The following is a 26,772-nucleotide window of genomic DNA, read 5'->3' as shown; positions in this document are numbered from 1 at the left end:
TGCTTTGTTAAATATGACCAAAATATGCAATAAGTAACTAGCGAACTATTTTGTATTCAATTTGATATTCTCCAGTTTGTCCTGTGTTGATAAAAACTCCTCTGTGAATGATTAGCTTAACAGACATATCCATTAGGCTATTAATCGTTTCGTAAAACTATTGACCTTATTTTTAATCGTTAATGACTCATATTTTACAACTCACATCGTGCGGTATTTGCACTAAAGTTTTATGACGATTTTATTCCAGTAATGTGTTTTGAAAGTTAAACAGGTCAGTTTTAGGCAAAGTAAGACCACATAATTTAAATTTCATAATTCATTGTATCATGCATTAATTTGCTCTGTCATTGGTAATATGCGATAATGACAATAATAATAATGGTAATAATAATAATAATAAAAAAAATATATATAAATAATAATAATGATAATAATAATGATCATGATAATTATAATAATATGTCTTGTTTACCCAGGGTAGCCTCATCAGTATTAATACTGTTCTCATTGAGGCACCAATGCTGCTATCTGACCATAGAGTTGTGGAATTGCAAATGTGATGCAGAAAAATGAGCAAACCTGTTTTTTAACTTGTAGAATTACGACAATATAGTCACGGAGAGACAATGAAATATTGTATAAGTCCATGATAGAACTGTTTTAAGAACTAAATATTATGATGTATGTATATATATGTTGACTTCATACAGATTTTTAAACTTCTAAATATATTAGGTGAAATATCCACACATTTCGTTATTTTATATTGCATTTATTGATATCGTTGTAGTAGGGAGAAATTGAATAGATGAAAGGCGAATGAATCATTTCACATTGAGTGCTAAAGAAAGAAATCAGGGGAAAAAAATTGGACAAAGATTAAGAAAGTTACAATTTGAAGGTAGATTTTGATTCGATTTGATTTATTTATTCTCCGAATTCACAATAAAAACAAGATAAGTATACAAAACATTTACAACATAATATAAATCAACATTTATACAAACATAATGTACAATGTAAAAATAAGAAGAAGACAATAATGAAGTCAGAAGGACACCCAGTTCAGTCTAGCCATAGACAAGACTGTTCTTCCATCAGGTCCAAGATGATTGTTATGATATCATTAATTACACAGAAAAGCAAAATTTTGGTGATGGTGTGTGACGCCATATTACGTTGCTAAATCTCTTATTTGTGTTGTACCCAATAAAGTATCCCTTTCTCAATTCTTTTGATGGAACATGTCTTATTTTTACGAGAGAACATGTGAAAATATATCATGGAAACTAAAGAACTGTTTTATCTATGATAAGAATGAAAAAGGACCTTTTGTAGATTTTTACTTAAAAAAGTAAAGGTACTCTCGGTATGAAATCACACATACCTGACGACATTGTTTATAGATTTCCAATTTTATATGGCGTCTCAACTATCAAAAGAGAGGCATAGGGGGTGGGGGGGGGGGGGGGACTGCGGAGAGGGAGAGATGGGTACGCAGAGGAGAGAGACAGAGACGGAGAGAGACAGACAGACAGAAATACATGTCATGAGAGGGATTATAGAGACAGATAGACAGAGACAGACAAGAGTAGAGAGGGAGAGGAATACAGAGAGAGAGAGAGAGAGAGAGAGAGAGAGACCATAGAGATATATACTTAATGTTAGTAGTATATATCTCTATGAGAGAGACTCACATGAGAAGAAGAGAGACAGACAATAGGAGAGAGGGTGAGAGAGAGAGAGAGAGAGAGAGAGAGAGAGAGACACACACACACACACACACACACACACACACACACACAGAGGAGAGATAAAGAAGAATAGACAGGCAGAATGGACGGAAGGGAGAGAAAAAGACATAGATAATAAGATTTAGTTTTATAATTGTAGAGTGGAAGGTATAAGAGCATGAGAAATGAGTTTACATTAATAGGGCTGGTAATTTAAGAAAAGAATCGAAAGGATAAGTGGCGCAGGAAAGATCTACCTGCCTAAAGAGTTTATAAAACAATTCTTTATCATAGTTATTTCAGGTTGGTTACATTCTATTAACTTCAACTAAAATGTTTGAGTATTACGTAATAGGCATAACAGAAAATGTAATGTAATTGAACGGAATCAGTATAATTCTTAATATAAATCTACGAACATGTATTAATTAAAGTATATGTATTACGGATTAGCATGATTATTAGACAAAAGAACAATTATTTGGGCCTGCTTCCATTGATCAGTGATACCATGCAATGTTGCATGCGAGTACATACTTCCACTATTCTCCATCATAGGGTTAAGGTAGCAATATTTTTCATATGCTTCCGCTGTGCTCTTGCCCGACCAAGCAACATATCATCTACTTAAATCGAGTAGACCAAGCCTTGATTGTATGATCTTGGTGACCATGCCCAGCGCCATCTACGTTTGACGTTAACATAAGACAACTCTTATCATATTTCTTTTGGCTAAGGAAAGTCGTATATTTCATATATATAAATTGATTGGTTTGCTTTGGTTTGTCTTGTTTTCTTGTGATCATAGGTAGGAAGAATTTCCCCGAGAAAGAGGATGAACTAATTGATGATTGTGCATCACAAAGCATGAATTCCTTTAAGGTCCAGTAAAATGTTTCTTCCCAACTTTAATTACTTTAAGTTGCCGGACTTCAAGACGCAAATTGAGATGCCCCTTTGTCCAAAATATACATTTATATTCACGCAGTTTATCACTGTTTTAATGATTCATTCGAAGTGTGCCGCTTTGAATTAAAGTTACTCTAAAAGTGTAAGATATTTATACATGCGCAACACGTTATATTAGTATCAAAAGGCCTTGCAGTTATGCACGTTGTAATAATAATGTCTTAATGTAAAGATTTTTAGCATTCACATAGCCTACTCACATTCATAACCAAAACTATATCGTTTATGCACAATTTATCATTATTATTGGATAAGAATGATTGTTATGCAGAAACGCTAAAATGTCAGTTGCAATATCTCTTTGACATGGCATGTGTGGTTGAGAATTGTCCGAATCCGCTGCACCTCTCTTCAATTCCCAACACCACTCCTTCTCTCTCTCTCTCTCTCTCTCTCTCTCTCTCTCTCTCTCTCTCTCTCTTTCTCTCTCTTTCTTTCTCCCTCTCTCTCTTTCTCTCCCTCTCTCTTTCTTTCTCTCTCTTTCTTTCTCTCCTTCTCTCTCTTTCTTTCTCTCTCTCTTTCTCTCTCTCCTTCTCTCTCTCTCTTCCTTCTCTCTCTCTCTCTCTTTCTCTCTCTCTTTCTCCTCTCTCTCCCTCTCTCTCTCTCTTCATCCCTCGCTGTCTTCTAACATTTTCTATTTGGCACACTCACATACATACACGCACGCACCCCTTCCCCCTCTCTCTCTCTTTCTCTCCCACTTTCTCTCTCACTCTCTCTCCCCCTAATATTTAACCCATTTTATGCCATCATTCAGCTATGGTATTTACTTTCATATTACACGAATAAAGAGGTAATAGAATTAGCCCTCATTTAGGAGTGAGAAATTAAGTAGGCCTATAGATTATCATTTGAATGTCCTTGTCACATCTGTAATCAGTTAACATGAAACAGAATCTCTCTTTCATCTTTCATTCCCGCAACGTTGAATAACTAAAAAGGCTAGTTTCTGAAAATATTTCTGGGGTCCCACGAGAGAGAACAAAATCCAATATACTTGCACTATACGCGAACAGGATAGACTGCGTTATGGAAAATTAGTCTGATTAATGTCAGCGTGTGAGGTGAGATAATCTTCTTTGAAGAGGCTACGTGCTTGATGAAACTGAGAGGAATCTTTGAGAGCTTCTTAGGGAAGACTAAACTCGAACGGAAGTCCTTCATAGAACGCTTCAGCCCCAATATCCAAAGCAAATTTTTGAACAGCGCGCAGGAGTAAGAAGTTTATTTTCATGATTACGGAGGAAGGAGTGCTAATATTCCGGGTCTTACAAGTGAAAAGCTAAAGCGAAAGCTTACACAAAACATGTCGTACTTAAATTTAAAGAAAACGCCGTGATAATAATGTAATGCTTTGAATATAGTTTTACAGGAATTAACAACGATAATGTTTCTAGGCCCCGATATAGTTGGACTTTGAGGAGGGGGTGGGGGCATTTAAGCCAAGATACCCTTGGGATGTTTGTATTCATATTTTCATAATCTATTATCGTTAACCGTTTCACACCTGGGTGGAGAGTGGCAAAAGTAACTTAATTTCAGTCAGGTGCCATTTTACAGACGCTCACGACGCTGAACAGACTACAATGACCTTCGCATCCCACCGAGTAGGGCCTACCCATTTAACACCGGGGTCAAGAGAAGCATTGAAGATAAAATGCCTTCCTTATAGAGACATAAATGCCAGGCAGGGGATCAAACCCACGGTATGTGCATCTCCAGTCAAGTGTATAAACCACCAACTACTATACTATTACTAGGCCGATATAATCGCTCATCGCTGACACGTGGAACCAGGTGTTGATGTTTCTACTTGGAGGTGTTTCGCGTGGTCATCGATGGAGTGGTTTGTGAGAGTTCACAGGGTTCAGCATCAGCCCTTAGCCGACGTCAATGTGCCCCCATCGGAAGTCCCTCACACTCCCCTTTACCGCGAAGAGCTCGAGGTATGCGGATGATAAGACACGGTGGCTGGGCAGACGTCCCGAAACATTTCCATCGATCCATCGGAGAATACCTGCCCTAGACAATAAATAGCATCGCGGTTTATGATCAATGATCTAAGCTGGAGATCTGGCAGAAGATAGGTAAGAGCGAATTAGAATAAGAAAAATTAGACTTTGAGGTTTATTTAAAAATAGCGATCACTCTATGAACTTGTCTGAGACTCATTTTATATGTACCTGTTTCGTTTCCCGTTTCGTTTTCTTAGTTGTTGTTTATCTTTAAAATGATTAATTTCATAGTTCTTCGTTTAACCATGGTGTTTGTCTCTTGGATTAACGAACGGCGTCTGGTAGTTAGTCATGATGTTGTTTAGTTTCAGAAATACCAAAAAGAAACGTAGCTAGTAAACCTAGCCAGGTGAATAAAAAGCGAAATGTCTATTTTCTGTTTGTTTTATTTGTTTTCATTCATTAAAGGGCAATCGTTCATTTGCATTAAAGCAAAAACAAAAATAAGAGAAACAGAATGGTGCAAGTTTGAAATAAATTACGTATTTTGAAACAAATAGGAAAGTTATCTGGCACTTCGTCATATTGACATTGCCGATTCAGACAATTTAAAGTGCCCCTACGTTTATTATTAAATTTTTCTTATTTCTTGTCCTAATTCGTTCAAACTTTCACCAGTCTGTTTCTCTGACTTTTATTCTTTCTGTTAGAGTAGTTTGCTATTAGGGTTGGATTTTCCTGAAAGTATACTAAGCAGAACTTACCGGAATTTTTTCAGAAAGTAGAATTTCTGAGTGAGAAAATAATTGAAAATATTAAGCCTAGGCCACTCAAAGAAGTTTAAGTATGATCGATTATATCTTTCTTGTCATGGCATACTCATCGCTATGTCTATTATCATTAGAAATTTGGATTTATTACTTTATAAAATGATATCCCATTTGATATGATTTTTCAGTCATGGAATGTGCAGAAGATCAAAATAAATTCCATGATTATTACACGAAAATTCAGCCTCACATGCACGGTGTTATCAAACTATACCCCCTCCCCCTTGGTTTCAAAACCCTAAATTATTCTGTTGTCGAAAAATGAGTTCCAAATTAATTTCTTCAAACTAAACTTAAGAGATATTTCAATTAAAAAAACACGAATATTATTTTTACCCCTTTGCCAGAGCTCCAAGAGGCAAACGTCAAAATTTGATAGAGGTTTCTCCTGCATGGTGATGATTATCTCTCTCTAGAAATTACATTCTTAAACAATTTCTAATTTCTTATTTCACAGGGCTCCATTATCCCTTCACCACTTCTTTCTCTCTTTTTAATTTTGTTTCTCTCTCTCTCTCTCTCTCTCTTCGGTTTCTTTCTCTCGTTCGCTCTGCTGCCTTCCTTATTCTCTCTCCCTCCCTTCCCCACTCTCTATTTCTCCCTCTCCCGTTTCCTCTGGGTTCGTCTACTCTCTTTTATGCCAAATCTTTCCGGAATCAACACTTCCCATGCAGTCCCCCTCTCATTCCTCACTTTTTTTCTCTCCCCCTCTCTCTCTCCATCTCTCTTCCCCCCCCCCCTCTCTCTCTCTCTCTATATATATATCTATCTCTCACTCTCCTGTTTACTCTCTCTTCTCCAATGGTTCCTTCATTTTCTTTTATACCAATTCTTTCCAGAATCAAATCTCCCCCTCTCCCCCCTCTCTCTCCCTCTCTATTTCTCTCCCCCTCTCTCTCCCGTCTACTCTCTGTTCCCCAATGGTTCCTCCATTCTCTTTTATACCAAATCTTTCCATAATCCTGGACAATAATTGTACAATCTTCGTAAATATATCAAAACTAGTGAAAACAAATATTAAATTTCTATACAATAATCATACGCTCTTTGAGCATTATATACTGTCTCTCTCTCTCCCTCTCGGTTTCCCCTCTCTCTCTCTCCCTCTCCCTCTCTCTCTCTATATATCTATCTCTCACTCTCCCGTTTACTCTCCGCTTCCCCAATGGTTCCTTCATTTTCTTTTATACCAAATCTTTCCATAATCAAATCTCTCCCCTCTCTCTCTCTCTCTCTCTTTCTCCCTCTCTCTCTCACCCTTCTTTTCTTCCTTCTTCTTCTCTCTCTCTCTCTCTCTCTCTCTCTCTCTCTCTCCCACCTTTTCCTTTCATTATTTTCTTATTCATTTTGACATTTTAATATTTCTCACATCACTAGTGTGTCACTCCCTCCAGGAGAATCCAGGATTTGAATAAATAATCTATAAACACAAAACTATTTCTTAAAAGTATATTTTCAATATAAAACTATCCTCGATAATTTGTACAATCTTCGTAAATATATCAAAATTAGTGAAACAAAATATCAAGATATCTATACAATATAATCATACGCTCTTTGAGCGTTATCTACGAAAATATTAAACATATTTTTTAACAGAATCATTTTATCCAGATCGATTTTGCAGCACAATTTTGTGATTAAGTATTTCTGAAGATCAAGATCCGAATAAATTTGAACCACTTTTAAACTACAATGTTGCAATTATTGTATAGTCTGGCAGTGAATTCCTTATTCAACCTGTCCAAGGGATATATTTAACTCTGTATTGCATTAGTATTTTGTTCCTCTTAACAAAAATAGAAACGAGGGTGTAAATTCATATTTGACTTGATCTACGTATCCAACATTATAATATGGTCGGACCTTTTGCGTCTAAGTTGCCAACAGACGAAACAATTAAAAATGAAACAAAAATACTGAACACACCGATTGGTTGGAAGTTAAGTTCAGTTGTTTGTGTATATGTTTATTTCAAGCTTCATTTAACGGCATAGTTATGCAAGATGCCTAACCAAAAGAGCCGTGTGGATGAAATTTAAAAGTATTTTTAAGATACCGGTTTATTTTCTCTTAAAAGGGTATTCTTTCAAGTGGGAGTCAATAATGTCCCCAACATTCAATACAGATTCAGGTTTCTCTTGACATACAACGACCACCTTTTGTATTGACGTCACAATGGTTATCTCTTACGTAGTCACGACTTGCCCATTAAGGGAGCAGCAAAATAATGCTATCTCGCGGAGTCACATGACAAACTTATAAAATCATTTGCTCTTCCCCTATACTCGATACAGTGTTTTGAAGCGATTGATATCTATAAGATTTGAGCAGGTAAATGGCAAATAACGGGAGTGATGAACGAGCCTTTAAAAGTGTTGCAGGGATTTGCACGATGAAAATCTCAAAACTTGTAAAAGGGCCAAATTGTTGTAAAAATAATGATTGTAAACTTTCCTGAAAGTATGGTGGCAAAAATATCAATTATCAGCAAAAATACAGTCATTCTTCTTTCCACGTTTAAATTTTGCAGCTTGCAGTGTTTTATTTCTTCGTCCGTTGTGTACAAAATGGGTGGCTTCAATTTTCACTCATAGAGAGAAAACCACAGGGTCTTTTGATCTGAAATTTTGCTCATACTTTTATAAACTCATCTTACTAATACAGATAAATGTTGAGATAGTTTTTGAGGGCTTTCAAATCCCTGGTAGGGGCTGTAAACATGTTAAAGCTAGGTCAATTATCTCTTGTGAAGGGTATTTTTTCTTATTGAAAGCACGTTTCCCTTAATTTTCTTTCCGTATGGCAATGATATTCAACTTTCTTTTTAAGTACCGAGTAGTATACGAATTTATGAAATATACAGTAGTTCGTGGATGGATTAGTGCAGGCATAATTATGTTTAAGCAACATATTTAATTTATCAATAAGATGTAAATATTACCACTGGTTGAAAATAAAGAGACAACCATTAACCTATACTTTCATCATCGTCCCCTGAACAATGACTATTGCATGTATACAATTAAACATCATTAAAGAATAATTCAATATTATTGATAGTTCTGTTAATATCATTATCATAGATAAACCCTGGATCTTTCAATCAGCAGAAGTATCGCTTAAAATCAAATTGATGACTCTTCGTTCATTCAAAGTCTGTAAAAATATGCTTTCCCCTCAGATCAGACTAATCTTTACTGACATATATATTCTCGTTGGTTATTTCCCTGATCGACGGGCACTGAGAGTCCGTGGAAGATCGGTACCCTAAGGTCCTCCGACCCGTCCCGGTGTCCATATACCCTACCATGTACATGTAATTCTTTTGCTCACGATAGTTCACATACTCCGAGCCAGGATGCGATTCACGGTAGGCATCGTACGATCGGAAAGAAGACGCTTGTCTGGGGGAAAACCCGTGATCAGTGAGGGCTTCGTAGAAGTCTGAGCCGCCCGAACTCAGGACGGATGACGATGTCGGATCGCTGGACTGCGCGAAATCGCGAGATCTCGCGTTGAATTTCCCGCGAGTGCGTACGACAGCGATGGGTTCTGGGACGCCGTTGCAGGTTCGGTCCTTGAAGGAGTATTTGAGATTCTTGGAGCAGCAGAGGCAGAATGTGATGACGCAGAGAGCGACGGTTGCTTGGAAGGTTGTAACTATGGCAACCACCATTGGTACGGGACTGCATCCGGCGTCGAAAGGGGGAGGAGAGGGTTCATGGTGAGGATCAGAGCCATGACCAAAGTGGTGTTCTGAAGTGGAGTTGATACTGGGTTCAAAGGAAGGTTGCTTTGGTGCCTCCTCGCCACATGGACATGCCAGGACCAACTTGGCGGGTAGCATCTTAACACTGTTCAGTGCCTTGCGGACAATGCATCGGTATGTCCCATGGTCATACGCCTGGAGATTATGAATGATCAGCGATCCTCTCTTGGTGATGCCATAACGAGATACATTCGACATAATCAGCTTGCCGTTCGGTGTGAGCCACTTAATCTTGGAATCATTCATGTTATGGATATGGACTGGACAGTCAATTTTCACAGAAGATCCTTTAAGGCCCCAGGACTGAGGAGATCCCCGAGGTACTTCGGCTGCCGTCGGAGAAGACCTGAAAGGATCTGTTGCCTCGTACGAAGCCGTTGTGGAGACTGGATCATCGGGGTTGACAGGATGCCCGTTATTCAAAGTTGGATGATTCCTGCTACCTGCCCGCGGTGGTGGGCGTGGGAGCTCGTTGAAACTTCCATTCACCCTGGACCCGTTATCGGTTACATTTACTCGAGGGTTGTCCGTCACATTTCCTGTCGGGATGTCTTTGCGAGAGGATTGGGTCAACGTTGGTGGCGTGTAGTGACTAATGCCGTCTGTTGTGCCTCCGCTATTTGCTATGACATGCATTTTTGTTGTAGCCACTGGTCCCGGCGACAGTGTTCCTCTAGGGGTCAATGGCTCAATAGGGGCGTGTATTTTGGGCATTATGGAAGATGTTCCCCCTGAATCAGACCTACCAGTTTCCATCCCTGTAACACTGTTACTGATGCCGCCTTCGATCGACGTGACACTTGTCTTGGAAACCGTTCCACGCGAGAGATCCGAAAAGGACGCAAAGAATTCACTATATTCCGATGCTGATTCCGAATTCATTCCAGCTTGAGTAGAAACATGACTAACAACGCTTTCATTTTCATCAGCCTCGGCTGCTTGAGAGGGATCGTTCCCCTCCCGACTGATTGGAAGGTTTCCTAATCTCGTGGAACACTGCAGAGGATGCTGAATGTGATATATAGGCGTACCGTGAAAATGGCTGGGTACATTGCATATGGCATAACTCCCATAGGCCTCGTATAGGTTCTCTCGGAGCCATACCCGAAGAAACTCTAACCTGCAATCGCAATTGAGCTGGATATGTTGAAGCCGAATATGAGTGATCGCTGGTAGGTATGGTAGAATGTTTGGAAGTGTCACGAAAGGATTTTCTGCCAGAGACAGAGTCACTAGGTTGACCAAGCCGCGGAAAGCTTCTTTATGGACGGCTGTTATCTCATTACCGTAGATGTAAAGACGCTGCAATGTTTGCAGCGGAAAGAACATATTGCCGTGCAGAGTTGTTAACTTGTTATAGTTCAGTTTAAGACTGATGAGATTCGTCATGCCTGTGAACGTTCCAGGTGCGATAGACTCGATTTCATTATTAGCGAGATACAGTTTCTTGATCGCGGTGAGACCGTTGAACATCCCCGCGTAGAGATGACGCAGTTGGTTCGCGCGTACATCAAGCAGTTGCAGTTGGTCCAAGTTGCTGAAGGCGCCTGGTGCAATGTTGGCCAAGACGTTCTGTCGCAGGTCTAAGATCCGGAGCCGCGGGAAGCTCTGGAAAGCGAGAATCTTGAGGTGGGTCAGCTCGTTGTTGGCCATGTTAAAGTGCCTTGTGTCCGTCTGGCAGCATGGGTCAGGTACGCACCGTAGCATATGACCCTCGCAGGACAGTCTGGCGTACCGGGTGTTCGTCTCACATTCAGACATACATGTCTGTGTATGCTGTGCACTGGTCTGGAATCCATGGTTTAGGCAGACGACCACATGAATCATCAACATCAATGGCAGGCTCTCCATCATCTAGCAGTTCTTGTTAGCCTCAGTCCGTCTGTAGAATAGATACAATTAAAAAAAACACGTTTGATAACAACGATGAAGTTTATTTAAACTTGACATTATGAACAACATGTGATTCCAAACCAGAATAGAATCAACAGCCTCCACACCATTTGATATTGATAGGTGAGAGATAGAAGGAGAGAGAGAGAGAGAGAGAGATGGGTGGGGGTAGAGAATGATTCAACACAGAGATACATAGCAGAGAATGACATTTCTAGAGATTTTATCAACGAATGTATCAACTCATACCTACATAAAGATGAACATTAATGTAAATGTATCTGGGCTATGAGGGACACGACGAACTCTTTATAGAACAACCTTCTGGGATGTGCGTTCATGGGGTATCCTGATTAGATTCCAAAGCTCATATCTTCATCCCTCTGATATCATTCAATCTTTGAATGTGGCAGCCACAATCGGTACCCCCAAAACCGATTTGATATCTTGATATACCCATCTATGATGTACAACTTTTATATTTAATATAAATCTCCTATCTTTGATCGAATGGCTTCCTTATAACGACAGCATAGAAACGCGGCTATACGCTATCCTTTTGCAACGCTATCCTTTTGTAACGCTATCCTTTTGTAACGCTATCATTTTGTAATCTTACTTTTAAAATGTTAAATGTTGAATTATCTGCATATTTATATAAATATTTTGATCTCTTTATTTTTATCATATCATTAATATCATTTCCAAAGACTTGAGAAAATACCATGATACTTTGTCAAAAGTATCTGCTCCACAAATTCATGACAATGCATAACAACCATTTGAAAGTGAAATGGAAATATTAGCACTAGTGATAATTAAATGATAATAGCATTACTAGTTGTAAGGTTTATATAATAATAATTATGGTACTAATATTAACAATTGCAGCAACATCAGCAGCAGCAACAACAACATCAACAATAACGGTCATAGGATTATGATGATTATGGATAATTGTTTCTTTGATTCTTTACAATTATATTTACAGTGGTCATAATGATCAATGATCATGAAAACAGTAAAGTAATGAAAGTGAATATATACAGCATGGTAAATATTTACACGGCACTCCATACTCTGCTGAAGATCGCGTCTAATAATATCTCGTACTCACCAATATCTACAGCACTAAAAATAATTCATGCTGAATTTGTCCTTAAGAAATGAGAAATTTTAATGCTCTGAATAATATACCTGATACATTCATCAATTAATACCTACATTCGATTCTACTGAGTTCATGGCATTAAGTTTCGTCTCCATTCATATCATGGGAGGAACCTAAAACTTCAGATTTAATATTTCAAAATAACATCATATGTGGGTGAATTTTCAAGGCAATCTGAAACACGGATAGATAAAACTCTGTTTTTTACCTATCTTGACATAGTCATGTGATCAAAATAGTCTTGGAAAATTGTCTAGGCTACCGACGTCGAGCCCACAACCTGTATTCCTATTTTTAAATTAAAATCTACATACAATTATGGATTTGCCAATGCATGGAACAACCTGATGATGCCCTCTTTTGAAACCCGATTAGCATACCCTAGGTACATATTGCCCGAGAGGTGCCCCCTTATGACCCAAAAGGCACCTGTAAAGAGTGCTTAAGTTTGTTTTCCTTAGGCACATCGTTGGATCGGTGTATTGAGCGCTATATAAAAAACGGATTATTATTATTATTATTATTAGGAAAAAATATAAATTGTGCCCTCTCCAAATTCCTGGACCCGGCATCTATCAAGTGGAGATGTTTCATCTTAATTTACACCTTGAATTCCGAAAGGGGGTGGGGGCACATATCTGAAATATCTCGTATGAACAAGAAGAAAAGGGAATTATACTATTTCACAGTTGCTCATTTTCTCAAAACCTTTAACAAGTAATTCTGAAAAAGGGGGGAAATGGGTTATCATAACATGTTGGTCAAAGGGAGACGCCCCCCCCCCCGTATCTCCTCTGAAACTCGATGTAAAGTTAAACCACGTCTCTTTGAGCTCCAGTGTTCGCTGTAGTTATTTACATGGCATAAAGGGCTCACTTCATAAGAATTTATATTCAACAACATGCTACACATAAATCAGCTCCACGAATGTTACCCGCATGTTTAGGAGCATTTAAGGTGCATTGAACTTCAGTTTGCTGGAGTGTCAATGCTTGCTTTATCCGGGTATCAATCCTTAAAATACATTTAATTTCTCTTTTGATATCAATCGAGAAATTGTTTCCGTTCATGCGGGGGACCAGTATACTGGTCCGTGTAGCTCTTAGCATACTAAGAGCGAGCTACAGGAAGGGAACTGACGCAGTTTCCAGTGTCCGCAGTTTAACTCGGTAACTACCGAAACTCTCCTTTAGGTCGTACACAGAGCATGGCTGTGATACGTGGGTGCAAAGGGGTTAATTATGCTCGGTTGATTGAGGGGTAATAGTTCCTGGCAAAGCGGTCGATGTAATTGACGTCACCGCTTAATAGCTTCTATTTCACTGAAACACTTTGGAAGATCTTAAAGGAAAGTAATAGTTATGGTTGTCAAAAATGTGTGAACTCAACAGTTCTCAACAGAGATAAGCTTTGAAAAATAATCCTTTTGAAGAAAAAAATGGGGAAAATGTTATGTTCCATATATTTCTACAATGTACCTTCATTCATTTGGTTTAGTACCAAACTAAACGCTAAATATCTTTGCCTTGACAAAAATAAAGGCATGTATTTTATTTAAAAAAAAAGAGATTTCCATTTTTTTCATTTAAATATGGATTTCATTTCCATGCTGGGATTTGATCAGTTAAATTACCAAAGTCTTGGAGAGCAATTGCCCCCCCCCCCCCATTGACGTGTACAATGAATTAATTTCAAAATTCAAAACCGATATTTACGACTATAATCCGGTCAATAAACAGTATAAAAGGGGACATGCTGGCTGTAAACTTCCTAATTTGTTGATTTTGTTCAAAGAATACCCCCAAAAAACATAGTCACAGGGAGGAAGGCGCACTAGAAAATTTTAACAAGCGTAAAGTAAAAACCTTTTTGTAATATTTGGAGTATTTCTGGATAATTATTCCACATCAATCTAATAAAAGTAGTTTCCTAGTACTTTTTATATTGCATGAATGTCTGCGGATTGCAATGGAACAAACCCTTTCAATTTACAGATTGATTACCAAATCTCGAGGGTAGTACTAGATGTAATATCATTATATTGAAAGGGAAATAACTGACAAAAACGATTACTTTTATCAAACATCTGTTTAAATCCAAACAATTGCTAAATAAAATCCGTGGGACCTTGGACATTCTTCATAGGTCTAATCCATTAACTTTAGGGACGAATTAACTGAGAGGTTTTTGTTAAATACAGTTTTAAAGAAAATCTAAAACTTGCCCCCCCCCCCCCCGTTCCCTCCGGAAATTTTAAAGTTTATAGTCATGTACGCCAGGAGGAGTAAGAAAGAGACTCAAAATGTGTATTAACAGTAACATAGTATATGAGTAACACGCATTCTGAATTCTTCAGTGATAATATAATTATATAATATAATAAGTATTCCTTGAGTTCCCTCAAGTGAGGCCAGGGGAGGGTGAAAATATAGAATTTTCTCTTGTTTGTGAAGAAAACGCAATTGCCAAAAACTTACTTCGAAATTAAAGAAGTTTTGGCTCGAATCGCATTATGATACGCCCTTAAGTTACACCTACTACTTAAAGGCCACTCGTATGGAAATGTAAAAATTCCAGTATGATTTCTTTTTTATTTTAAAATAAAAAAGAAATCATACTGGAATTTTTACATTTTCATACGAGTGATAAATTATCTATTGGTTAGAATCTGAAGTGATAGACTTTCTGATTTCCAAATTCTCTAATAAATATATTGTATATCCAATGTCTAGATGGCCTCGTTTCTTTAGACATTTCAGTACCTCATTACAAATTGTAAATAACCTATATACATGTTAGGAAGTTATCATAGATTAATAGGATATAAAAAAATGAATATGTCATTTTAGATCAAACTGTTCGATACAAATCTTATCATACTCCAGCTGTCACTAATTCTCTATTCCTAGTTCTGGTATCTGATTAAGTAATGTTTTAAACAGACTTTCGACACTTCATTATTGATTAATTAAATGGAAAGTACTTTAAGACAGGTCGGATTATTAGGATATTAAAACTAAGCATGACATTTTAAGATCAAAGTATGAGATACAAATCTTATCATGCCGAGGCTGTCACTTCTTTTACAATCTTAGTACCATTAAATGGCTAATTACGGCGGAGTTTTGCCAACAAGTCTGGTTGAAAATTCGCCTATATCGCGAATGGAATAAAACATTTAAAAACTTTGCTTTCTAACACATATAAATAGACGTTCATATACATGCATATCACTATAATTATAATACAATTAAACCTTAAATCTTAAAGTAGTAATAGCACAGAAATTCAGTTGACTATTAAAGGCATCGTTTAACAATGTGAAATCTGAGATGCGTGGCCCTATGTGTTATCAGTGTCTCTTATGGTGCAACATTGAAGCCCTAAAAAAATGCGCTTCAAAATGATCATGAAGTGCCTCCAAAAAGTAAAAATCTTTGAGTGACCAGTTTTACCATACTCATTTTCCCCAATAGACTGTAGTGTTAAAAAAACCGTTAGGAAAAGTATTTTTGAAATTTCTATTTCCAATCATAACTACCTTGATAATCAGACAGGGGATCGGCTTATAAAATTCATGGGGTTCCTGACTGACTGACCTTAAGGTTTATAATTATGATTGCAGCATGAGCTAAATCCAGGATTTTGTTTCAGAATCTGAGACAAAGTTACCCGATTCCTTTAATGGGACATGGTGAAATCGTAATGTCTCCTTGATGCATTTGATCAACATTTCGTTGTTTATTTTTTTTCTTTTAAAAAATATCAAAAATAGTATCGAGAGGCAGAGCACTCCTCCCCGTGGGAAGGAATGAAAAAATCAAGCTCCTAGCTGTGTGACTCTGTCTCTCTCTCTCTCTCTTTCTCCCTCTCTATCTATCTCTCTATGTCATTGATTTTTCCTTTCGTTTTTTCCCTCTATATTTCAAATTACGACCCCCTCCCCAAGTGCGACGGGAGCAAACAAGCTTACCTTGACATACAGTATGCGGAAGGATGTGGACTTTATTTCAATCAATTGCAATACTGAGTTTATCCGGTACCACGCTTGACTTCTGTCTGTTTTCATTTTTCGTTTTTTAAGCAGTTGTATGATTACTATTTGTTTCTTCTGTTGAATAAAGACAATTGCTATTTCAAGAGAAAATGGATATTGAGTCAAGAAAGAGAGTTGAGGAGACAAAAATGAAAACCGTCCTGCAGTGTCTCTGTCCCTTTTCTTCAAATTTGTGGCCAATATTAAGGGTTCTAAAACAGCACGATCATTAGTTATAGGGGTTGTCCTTAGTTTCAAAAGTTCACAATTTCTTACTCCCTTATCTGACCGATTCTTCTAGGCTTTCCCCAATCTTTTTTCTACTGAGTTAAGTTTGTAGGAAGGTTTAATTCTCCTTCAAAGAGGAGGGGCGGATTAAGAAATTCGAAAATAGTTAAATCACCCCATGCTCTACGATCGCAGTTAATAAACGAAAGTGAACGCGATAAGTGAGAAAGCGGAAAGCGGATTAATATCCACTCAAAGGAACTAGGTTATCACGGGCATGGTATGACTATATGATTAAAACTAAAAGAAAAATAAGTCAAAGACTGTTCGAAATTTCATGTTTAGAGTATAGGCTTTAAAGGTCGCAATCACCAAATGTTCATTATTATTGTCATCATGCAAATATCGGTGAATATACTGTGTCATATGATAACCCCACTAATAATACTTTAAATTCATTTATTGGTATTAATCATTATGTTCCTTGCACCACATTCACTTTTTAATGAAAATGTATATCCTTTTTTGCAAAATGCAGAGTTGTTTGATAGGGAGTAAACTGGATTGATTTAAGTCGTACAAGAGCACATTTTAAGTTTCTGCTAACGTATTCATATTGACGAACATGTAACATCCCATAAAGTTTATCGTAAGGAAAAATAATATCAGGCATTAATCATTATCTTCTACAGTCAAAAGCTTAACAGTTCTTTTTGTTTCACGACGATTGAACAGTGTTCCTTCCAGGCACGGACCCACTCTTCAACGAAAACAAATGTCAGTAGTGTATCCATTATAGGGAAACCCCTGACGTACACCACTCCCCCCTCCCCATTCTCCCTTCCCCACCTGTCCTCTGTTGTTTGAACGTGGGACAAGTAATTTATACAACCTAACTATACAATCCTGCCCCTTCCCGATCTGGGGACGATTTAAGGATTCGACCCCCTCCCATTCTGATCAAACATCTATAGTCATAGAAGAAGATGGACGTTATCTTCATCACGTCATCTCAACGGTCATTGTGATGTGGATGAACCGGAGATTGGGGGAGAAATGAAAATTGAGATTGTCATTTTTGTTAAGATTGAGATAAAAGAACTTGAAGGCGAGGGTTAAGTAGTCTCTGAGGGAGATTTCGCTTCCTTTGACCTTTCAGAAACCTTCGTAATAAACAAGTAATATGACCATAAATATATTGTTATTTGATTATGGTCATCCATGAGTAATAATGACAGAGAGGCAGATAATGAGGAGAGAGTGAGAGGGAGAGTAGTAGAAGAATAAGAGGAGGATGAGGAGGAGGAGGAGGAGGAGGAGAAGAAGAAGAAGGATGACGAGAAAAGCGGAAGATAAAAAAAGAATAGTCACTTGAGGGGAAAAGAGAGTAGGCTACTAATACTATAGAGAATATAAGAGAAGGAGTGTGAATGTTAGTTTTTTCCAGTCAACAGACTTTATGGGATATTTTTATCAATCAAATCAAACTGAAAAAATTAAAAACATTTTAAAGTTTTCCATTTTGAGACTATTCTTTCTCTATCACTCTTTCTCCCTCTCAGTCTTGTTGGTTGATGACCTCTCTTCTACTTTGTATAAACTCATATTCCCACGTGACGTTGGTATGATAATCAAAGGGATCTTCAGCGGAAATTTCTCTCAGTACCTCCTCTTTTCATAATGCAAGATACCCCATCGTCCCATATCGATCTGTTATGAATATGCAAATATACTCTATGAATATTCAGATTTGGATTCTGACGTCGTAGACAGTGATGACAAAAATAAAACCAGAGATTTGAAGCAATCGATTATTCTTTTCTTTGTCATTCATTTATATATTTACGTATATGCACTGTGTATTTATGTAATGAAAGTGATTCTGTCATATTTGTTTTTAATACTTATTTAGTATGATTTATGTTCTAAGGTAGTAGAATGAGTAAGGTACTTCAGCCTTAACCATGTTAACAATAAATATCTAATGGAAAATGTGAATTGAATATTCAATTCATATTTGCAATCAAGAGCTCATTATTCAGGTAAGACCATTATATATGAAATATTCATTTCGTTGTTATTCATAAACAAATCTGTGTATGCATTGTGTTTTAATGCAATGTCTTAGTTACTAGAGCAGTGGTTCGTAATCCGGTGACTCGGGTTCGAAACCAAGTCGATGCGCTATAGCCTTACCATAGTGCCCTTTGGTAAGGCATCAATCCTCATTACCAGGTCCCTCGTAGAGGACCTAAAGCCGTCGACCGTCTGGTTGCTTACTGAACTCGCCAGCAAAATTAATAGAACTCACGCTCACTTTAAAGACTATCTTTCCAATCAAAACCAAGAGTCTCTCTTTTTAAATCCGACAAATCCTAGCGAAATTATTAACATTACCAAATCTCTTAACAACTCAAAATCGCACGGTTTTGATAAAATAAGTATGTCTCTCCTAAAAGAAATAATGCATCCACTTGCAAAGCCTTTAACTCACATATTTAATCACTCGTTATCGCAAGGTGTTTTCCCTGATCTATTAAAATTAGCTAAAGTCAACCCCATTCTCAAAAAAGATGATCCTCACGAAATTAGTAACTATCGTCCAATTTCCCTACTCCCAAGTATATCTAAAGTCTTAGAAAAGATCGTTCATAATAGGCTACACAAATTTATCACTAAACACAAAATACTCAATTCAAATCAATATGGCTTCAGAAAAATTACTCAACTGACTTAGCATTAATTCAAATTTATGACAAAATTACAAGTGCCATAGCTAACAAAGAGCATGTTATAGGTATATTCTGTGACTTGAGTAAAGCATTTGATACGCTCAATCACGCTATTCTACTCTCCAAACTCAGTCATTACGGAATTCGGGGTCAGCCACTCTTATGGTTTAAAGATTATTTAACAAACAGAAGACAATATGTTACATTTAATAGTTATGATTCTGATCCTCTTTTAATTCAATGCGGTGTTCCTCAAGGCTCCATCTTAGGTCCACTGTTATTTCTTCTTTATGTAAATGATATTATCAATACATCCCCCCTTCTTTCTTTTATCTTATTTGCCGATGATACAAATATCTTTTATTCCCATAAAGACCTTAATTCGTTAAACAATACCTTGAATTATGAAATTAACAAAGTATCAGATTGGTTTAAATCCAATAAACTTTCACTTAATACAAAAAAGACTCATTTCATGTATTTTAAACATCATTCTCATAATACAGAAACACCTATATATATTAAAATCGATGGTATGCTACTAGAGAAGAAAACTAATTCCAAGTTTTTGGGTGTTCTTATAGATGAAACCTTGACTTGGAATGATCATTTACACCAAGTTACAATGTGCATTTCCAAAAGTATTGGAATAATCTCCAAGTTAAAGTTTCTTCTACCCCATGCAACCTTATTCCTACTATATAATTCGCTAGTTCTCCCGTATATGACATATTGTAATAGTGTATGGGCAAATTGTGGTTCGACAAAAATCAATTCTATTTTCAAACTGCAAAAGAAAGCCATACGTATTTGTACAGGTTCGCATTTCTTAGCTCACACTGATCCTTTATTCTATAAACTTAAAACACTAAAAATTTTCGATCTGAACACTACTCAAGTAGCAGTTATTATGTTTAAGTACATTAATAATCTGCTTCCACCATCCTTTGATAACATGTTTAGGTTTAATAATTCCGTTCATTCATACTATACTCGCATATCTGGAAACTTCCATCTTACAAACCCCAAATTATCAATAACACACAAATCTGTTAGACATTCTGGCCCGGACATTTGGAATGATTTACCCGACAACGTAAAGTCTTGTTCAACCATCTACTCCTTAAAAGCTACACTTAAACGACAAATAATACAATCATATGCTCCCCCTCTCTAAATTAGTATAACAAAACCGTGACTTATTTATTCTTTATCATGCAACTGCTCACTGCACCTGCACTTGCACCGCACCCTCTTGATCACTCAGTTTTTCGAAGAGAGTTATGTCGCCAATTATTTTTACGAGGCCGCCATCCATCTCCAGCCTAACCGCTCACGATGGTGGTCTCCTGCGTTCCGAATTACCTCTCTAATTTATTGAAAATATTTCATATTTCTTATGTTATTGTATGCTTCGTACATGTTTATCGAATGATATAATTGAACATGATTTTTCATTTAATTACTTTTGTAAACATTGTATTCATTGTATTTGTTATTGTTCGAAATTTTGTACTTTGACTTTGAATTTGTATATTTTTTGAACGCAGAAATAAAATCAATCAAACAAACAAACAAACTTACAAGCATTTTTGCTTTCTTAGCAGTCAGGTAAAATAACCACCAATAACCAATAACCAATAGTCTTAACTCTCTCTGTACGGCAGCCCAATCACGAAGCTCATGCTTTTAGAGAATCTTGCCTCCTTCCTCTAAATTTATAAACATTTCAACTTTTATATTGATTTGATAAAATGTATTGATACAATAATCTGTTTCAAATATTTAATCTTAAAGCTATACGAATTCGTGAGTAACCATACAAGAAAGCAAATTTCAGACTCACAATATTATTATTCATTAGGACGAAATTAGGACGAAAACCCCTAACAACAACAGATTGTAAATACCCGAGGATATGTGAAATAATGCAAACAATTTGACTAATTGGGACGTGTTGACATATTTTGGGGAGACAGTTGATATACGGACGGAAGCATTGGAGCACCGGATAATACTCTGCTAACAATAAACACTCCCGGCTTCTACTATCCCTTCCCGGCTGAGTACGCGCGATAAACCACCGTGAGGCAAAATAATATGAGATGGGCGTAGAGACTAGAGGTTTTTATTTCATAGTTATAGTTATGGATGAAATGATATGGTTTCTTATTAATTTTTGATTTAATTGATTTACCAAATTTGGTATGACTGAGGAGAACAACAAAGCCCGAATTGAGAGTCCCAAACGTATGTTGTATGTTTAAGAAATAATCTTTCTAAAGGCGGCTCTGTAAATTAGCTAGGTTGATCTTTGTATTGATGCGCTGTTAAAATATATATTTTTGGAGATATTTAATATTCATATTATCATTATTTCCCTCCCAAATTGTATTCAAATACTCTCAACCAATGGTCCGAGGCATAGTTACATAGAGAGATTTCTGTGTCATTCGCTCGAACATGGTTTGATGGCTTGATGTTTCGTATGTTATTCTTGACTGCTAAGAAACCATGTGTATATGTTTATAGGTAAGCAACCAGAGGGCTGCTGTTTTTAAGTCCTCTCCGAGGGACTTGGTAATGAGGTCTAATGCCTTAACAAAGGGCACCAGCGCATCGACTTGGTTTCGAACCCGTGACCTCTCGGTTGCGAGACCACTGCTCTACCATCGCGAGCTATCGCGTCTCCTCTTATGGGAATACTGTCAATAATTATATTTACTCACAAAGTATAGGGGCTGTATACGAATTCGTTGATTATCTTAAATTAATTTTGTTCTTAATCTAAGATGAATTTTTCATCTATTCTAAATGTCATGCAGATCGCGGAAATGATAATTGCTCGTATCAAGGGAGTAATAAACCCGTTGCGTTTTCTTTCAACTTGCAACTCCAATTGATTTGAACTAGACTATTTTGAGGCACAGTAAAACGCCTGGTTCGTATTCCATTTTCTCCCCGGTGTCCCTTATGGAGTTCCAGAGCTATTATTTCTCTCTCAATGTATCACAATTGTATACAAACCGGCTCTGTCCCCCTGATGCAATCTTATTATGACGTCATGACATCAATGTCAACGGCGTAACCGTAGATGAGGAACCTTCCTATGGATGTGGTGATGACGTCACGGCCCAGGGCTACACCAAGTCACGTATCGCCTGTCAGTTATCTATAGAGTTTAGTTGAGTACTTGCAGTGTCGTTCACACATGTCAGCGCTTATCCCATGGGCGGTGGATATAGGACATTAATACCTTTGTTTAGTTGCGAACACATCCTCACAATAAATTTCAATCTAACCAAATAAGTCTTGAGTTGAACCGATCGCATCTCAATCAACAACCTCGTTTAGAAGATCAAAGAGGATATTATTTTTCTTCTTCAAAATTAATAATGAAAAATAAAACAATAATATTCCAATCTATAAGCGGCAGAAATTAATATGACTTTGTTTCTCTCTGTCAAATTAAGTTTATCAATGGGCGTTATTCTAAAGGTGTGTTTCCTGTTTTCTTGCGTGTTTTTCCTAACGTCATGTGATAAACTTTTTAATTCATTGAAGATGAAAAAAAATATCGTGTTCTTGCTAGAGGGTTGAGGCAGAGATGGCGCTCCATAGGGGTGGGGTGCAGTGACTTTACTTTTTCAAACATAAAAATGTGCCCCTTTTCTTTTCTGATAAGTGTCCTTTTTCACTTCTGCTTGATATACTTTAAAAAAAAATATATACTTCAGATACTTCAGATAAGTGCCTATTATTACTAATAAATTTATCTTCTTAATACGAATGAGTGCACCTTGATACTCTAATAGGTATCCTTTATCACCCGTGTTTCTCCTGTTATGTTACAATAATTGTGTGCTCGCTTGGAGTCCTATAAAAATAAACTTAACTTTTGGGAATCGGAGCAACTTAGGTCTTCTTTTTACTACCACCAGAGTGCTGAGAGGTGGAGCTGGGGCAGGAGGGACACTATACCCCTACTTTTGCACGTATGAAACAGTTTCCCTTTTAAAAGCTAAATATCCCCCTTTCAAAAAATCATTTTTAACCCAGGATTTCACCTATCCCCGAAGTTCCCGATGTGCAGAACAGGATGGGCACTGTCCTGAAGAAGAAAGAAAAAAAAGGGGGGGGGGAGAAGCAAATTTTAGGTGCCAGTGCCCCTTTTTATTACAACCATCGCGTACCCTCGTCCCTGATATCAAAATACTTCTTTTTACCAATTCCAATGTGCCCTTTTCAAGATGGCCAAACTGCTCATGCAGTTTAAGCATCCATAGGTTCTAATTCAAATCCCCAAATTGACAAACGTGCCAAAGTGCCAAAGCTGCTATTGTAAGTCATTTAGAACCTATGAAAAATTACTGTATCCAAGATAACACATTTGTAATAAAGTGTCTCTTCGAAGCTTGACTCATCAAGTGCCCCGTTTTAGTCTAAAAGAAAAATGTTTAGACAAGTTAACATTTGTAAAATTTCTAAGCAGTTAACTGGAGGGAAATCAGATTGAACAGAGTTACTATTAGGTGTTATGACGAGAAGTTTACCCCCGCCCCCTCCTCCCATCTTAAAATATTCTGTTCCACTTGCTGGCACCTGCCCATATTAAATCCGTAGGATTTGAGGGTACCTTTCTAACCAACCACCCCCCCCCCCCCCCCCCGCAACAAAGCTCGCTCGCTACGCTCTATACCACAAGTATGTATTTACGTATTGTCATAAAAACAAAGCAGATCGCACTGAGTTAACGACGGTGTAACTTGCAACGTCTAATTGTCTTTTTGTTAATCATCAGCACGTACAGCTATTATCTAGGACTCGATGCATCCCCAAAACTATGTTTAGATCAATTTACGCATCGGTTTAAAAAAAACATAGAAGAGATCATGACAAATGTGATCATCGTACCAATAAACGTAACCACATAGCAAAATGAGGAGGCAATATATAGAACCAAGCAAGGCAAAAACCTTTTGTTCAAAGTTGATCCTTGATAATGGATTAATCTCTCTCACTCTGGCCTCTCTTTCACACGCACAAACACTCTCTCTGTGTCTGCATTTGCACCTTTCTCCCTTTCATCTCTCTTTCCCTCTCTCTCCCTCTCTTTCTCTCTCTCTCTCTCCCTCTCTCTCTCTCTGTACATCCGCCCCTTTCTCCCTTTCATCTCTTTCTCTCTTTCTCTCTCTCTCTCTCTGTCTGCATCCGCCCCTTTCTCCCTCTCTCACTCTCATCTCTCTCTCTCTCTTCGCCCTTCTCTTCTTATCTGTCTCTTCTTCTTCCCTCTCCTTCTCTCCCCTTCTCTCTCTGTCTGCCTCCCCCTCTCTCTCCCTCTCAACCCTGTCACGTCATCTCATTTAACACTCAGAACACAGTTCCCCCTTGCATATAATGTATTGATATTATTCCAAATAATTCACAACGAAAGATGGAGAAAAGAGATAAAGAACTAATTTTAAATATAAAGGCATATATCCTTGAGGTATTCCAATGTTAAGCACAAAAAGTGTTAATGTAATGCTTTCCAAATATATATTGTTTACTCGTTCACAACAAGAGTATGTGAATAGCCCATTTCCATGACTTCTACCACGGAATCAATTCGTTTGTACTAATCTTTTTACTGCTGTGTGTTTCTTTATGATAATATATTTCATGCAGTAAGAAAGAATAGAATATTTAGAAAATGAAGTAATGACACTACATTTGAGAATTTTGAAATGCTACGATTTTGCCATTGCCTATAGTCGGCCGTGAAGTAACGGATGTATTTTAACAAAAAAGTTACCTAACAACCAGATAAAATATAGGCATAATCTTTATCGTACTAATTATGTTTTTTTTTAAGTACGTTGCCGTTCACAAAACAACATCATAATGCAAAGGTGAGAGGGCAACGGAGACAAAAGGAAAGTGAGAGAGAGAGAGAGAGAGAGAGAGAGAGAGAGAGGGAGAGACACAGAGAGAGAGAAAGACAGAGAGACAGATATATAATTATAGAGAGAGAGAGAGGGGGGGGGGGGGAGAGGGTGTATTGGAATGGGAAATGGTGGGCCGGAAGCTGCATTACCCACAAATCTTTTTAACACGATAGTTAAATATAAAATTATTGTTTACCTCGGGAAAATGTCGATTACTGTAGTAAGTGTTCGGTTCTGATCAGTTCTTTTTTTGTCCCCGGAGATCCTGAATTTTCCTCCACTTGGATCGAGTCACAGATTCATTTGGTGGTCAGCTTCCACATGTCACGTGATGAGTTAACTTGATTGTAAACGTAAACAAACATTCGAGAGAATCAAGTCCATTATTGATTCACAGTTCGTTAATTAGGTTAATTAACAGCTCATAAAATTCACATTGCCTTGTTATCTCTTCACCTTGTATAAGTTCACCACTCAAACGCCAGTCCTCTCACATGTATTTAAAAGCGATTCATTAAAAATATTGCCCTCTTCTTGTTTCATTTCGTACTTCGCTCAGGTATGACATTGCCATTGAAGTCTGAGCGTGAAAGTCCGAGAGTGAGTTGAGTTTTGCGAAGCGCCTTCAAGACCAGAAGATGCTGGACCGAATAGCGGAGTTGCAGATGAATAAACCGGTGGAGGAATTCGCGATCATGTGGTTTTAAGTCTGAGTCTTCCATAACAAACACAAAACGATGGATCAAAGAACTGAAATCTCAAAGAAAAAACTTTGAGAGGCTGCGAAGCAATCCCCATCTCCTTCTAGCCGAAACTGTTGGATATGTGTGAGCTGAGCCGATCGCATCGAGTTTGAAAATAGAAACTTGGAAAGAAACCGGGTCCGAGGGCGAACGTTGACTGGAATATGACGTGACAAGCCAAGATCGTATTCATAGCGGTGCTTTTTAATGTCAATCAAAATTTGTGGCTAAAATTGATGTATCGATATCAAGAGATCGATAGGGGTTCATCCAGGGTAGTTGTCTGTCGTATGTTTACGTCATATCGTGTAAGATGAATGGATAAGAAAGAAGGTCAGTGTTTGTAAGGGTCTAAAACAACCGGCGAAAGTAAAACTAGACCCTTGGCCGAACGGAGTAGGGACAGCCCCGACTGCCTACGATGACATAATAATGATATAAATGTGATATGAAATAATATGACATTAAAACAATTACATTAAAAAAGACAAGGATCTGATATGAAGAGATAAAGATCATTCCCGAAGGAGAATATGGGTAGGGGATCAAGGACCTTTGCATGACTGTAACTTCTGTAAGTAATATGAGACAGTATGTCCATGGGCTCAAAACCACAAGTTTGTCAATAGACAATTTCAGGCAACTCTTAAAAAGATTTTAGCTAGAGAAAAAAAACACGATAAATAGACCCTCACGAATCAAACAAATAATAATTATAATTTGATTTATAAAGCGCATTTTTCAGAGGATAGCCTGCAAGGCGTTATATCACGAAGTAAA

General features: G+C 37.5%; 1 protein-coding gene across 1 annotated transcript; it reads right to left on the bottom strand.

Annotated features, from left to right (window-relative positions):
- Positions 1-6,936: 6,936 nt before the first annotated feature.
- Positions 6,937-26,141, bottom strand: LOC105447579 (leucine-rich repeat-containing protein 4B-like). The gene is made up of 2 exons (XM_011685816.2): positions 25,446-26,141; positions 6,937-11,144 (listed from the first exon to the last, which is right to left on the bottom strand). The coding sequence occupies exon 2, from the start codon at positions 11,114-11,116 to the stop codon at positions 8,681-8,683; it is 2,436 nt and encodes an 811-aa protein (XP_011684118.2). The 5' UTR covers positions 11,117-11,144; positions 25,446-26,141; the 3' UTR covers positions 6,937-8,680.
- Between the last annotated feature and the right edge of the window lie 631 nt (positions 26,142-26,772).

This window comes from Strongylocentrotus purpuratus, unplaced genomic scaffold, assembly GCF_000002235.5.
Source record: "Strongylocentrotus purpuratus isolate Spur 01 unplaced genomic scaffold, Spur_5.0 spur5_scaffold_7, whole genome shotgun sequence".
Classification (NCBI taxonomy): domain Eukaryota; kingdom Metazoa; phylum Echinodermata; class Echinoidea; order Camarodonta; family Strongylocentrotidae; genus Strongylocentrotus; species Strongylocentrotus purpuratus.
The sequence above is the reverse complement of the archived record's forward strand: the minus strand, read 5'-3'. Positions and strand labels throughout refer to the sequence as shown.

Bases quoted from the DNA above. Each gene is read 5' to 3' on its own strand.
- LOC105447579 (XM_011685816.2), bottom strand. From the start codon at position 11,116: ATGATGGAGAGCCTGCCATTGATGTTGATGATTCATGTGGTCGTCTGC.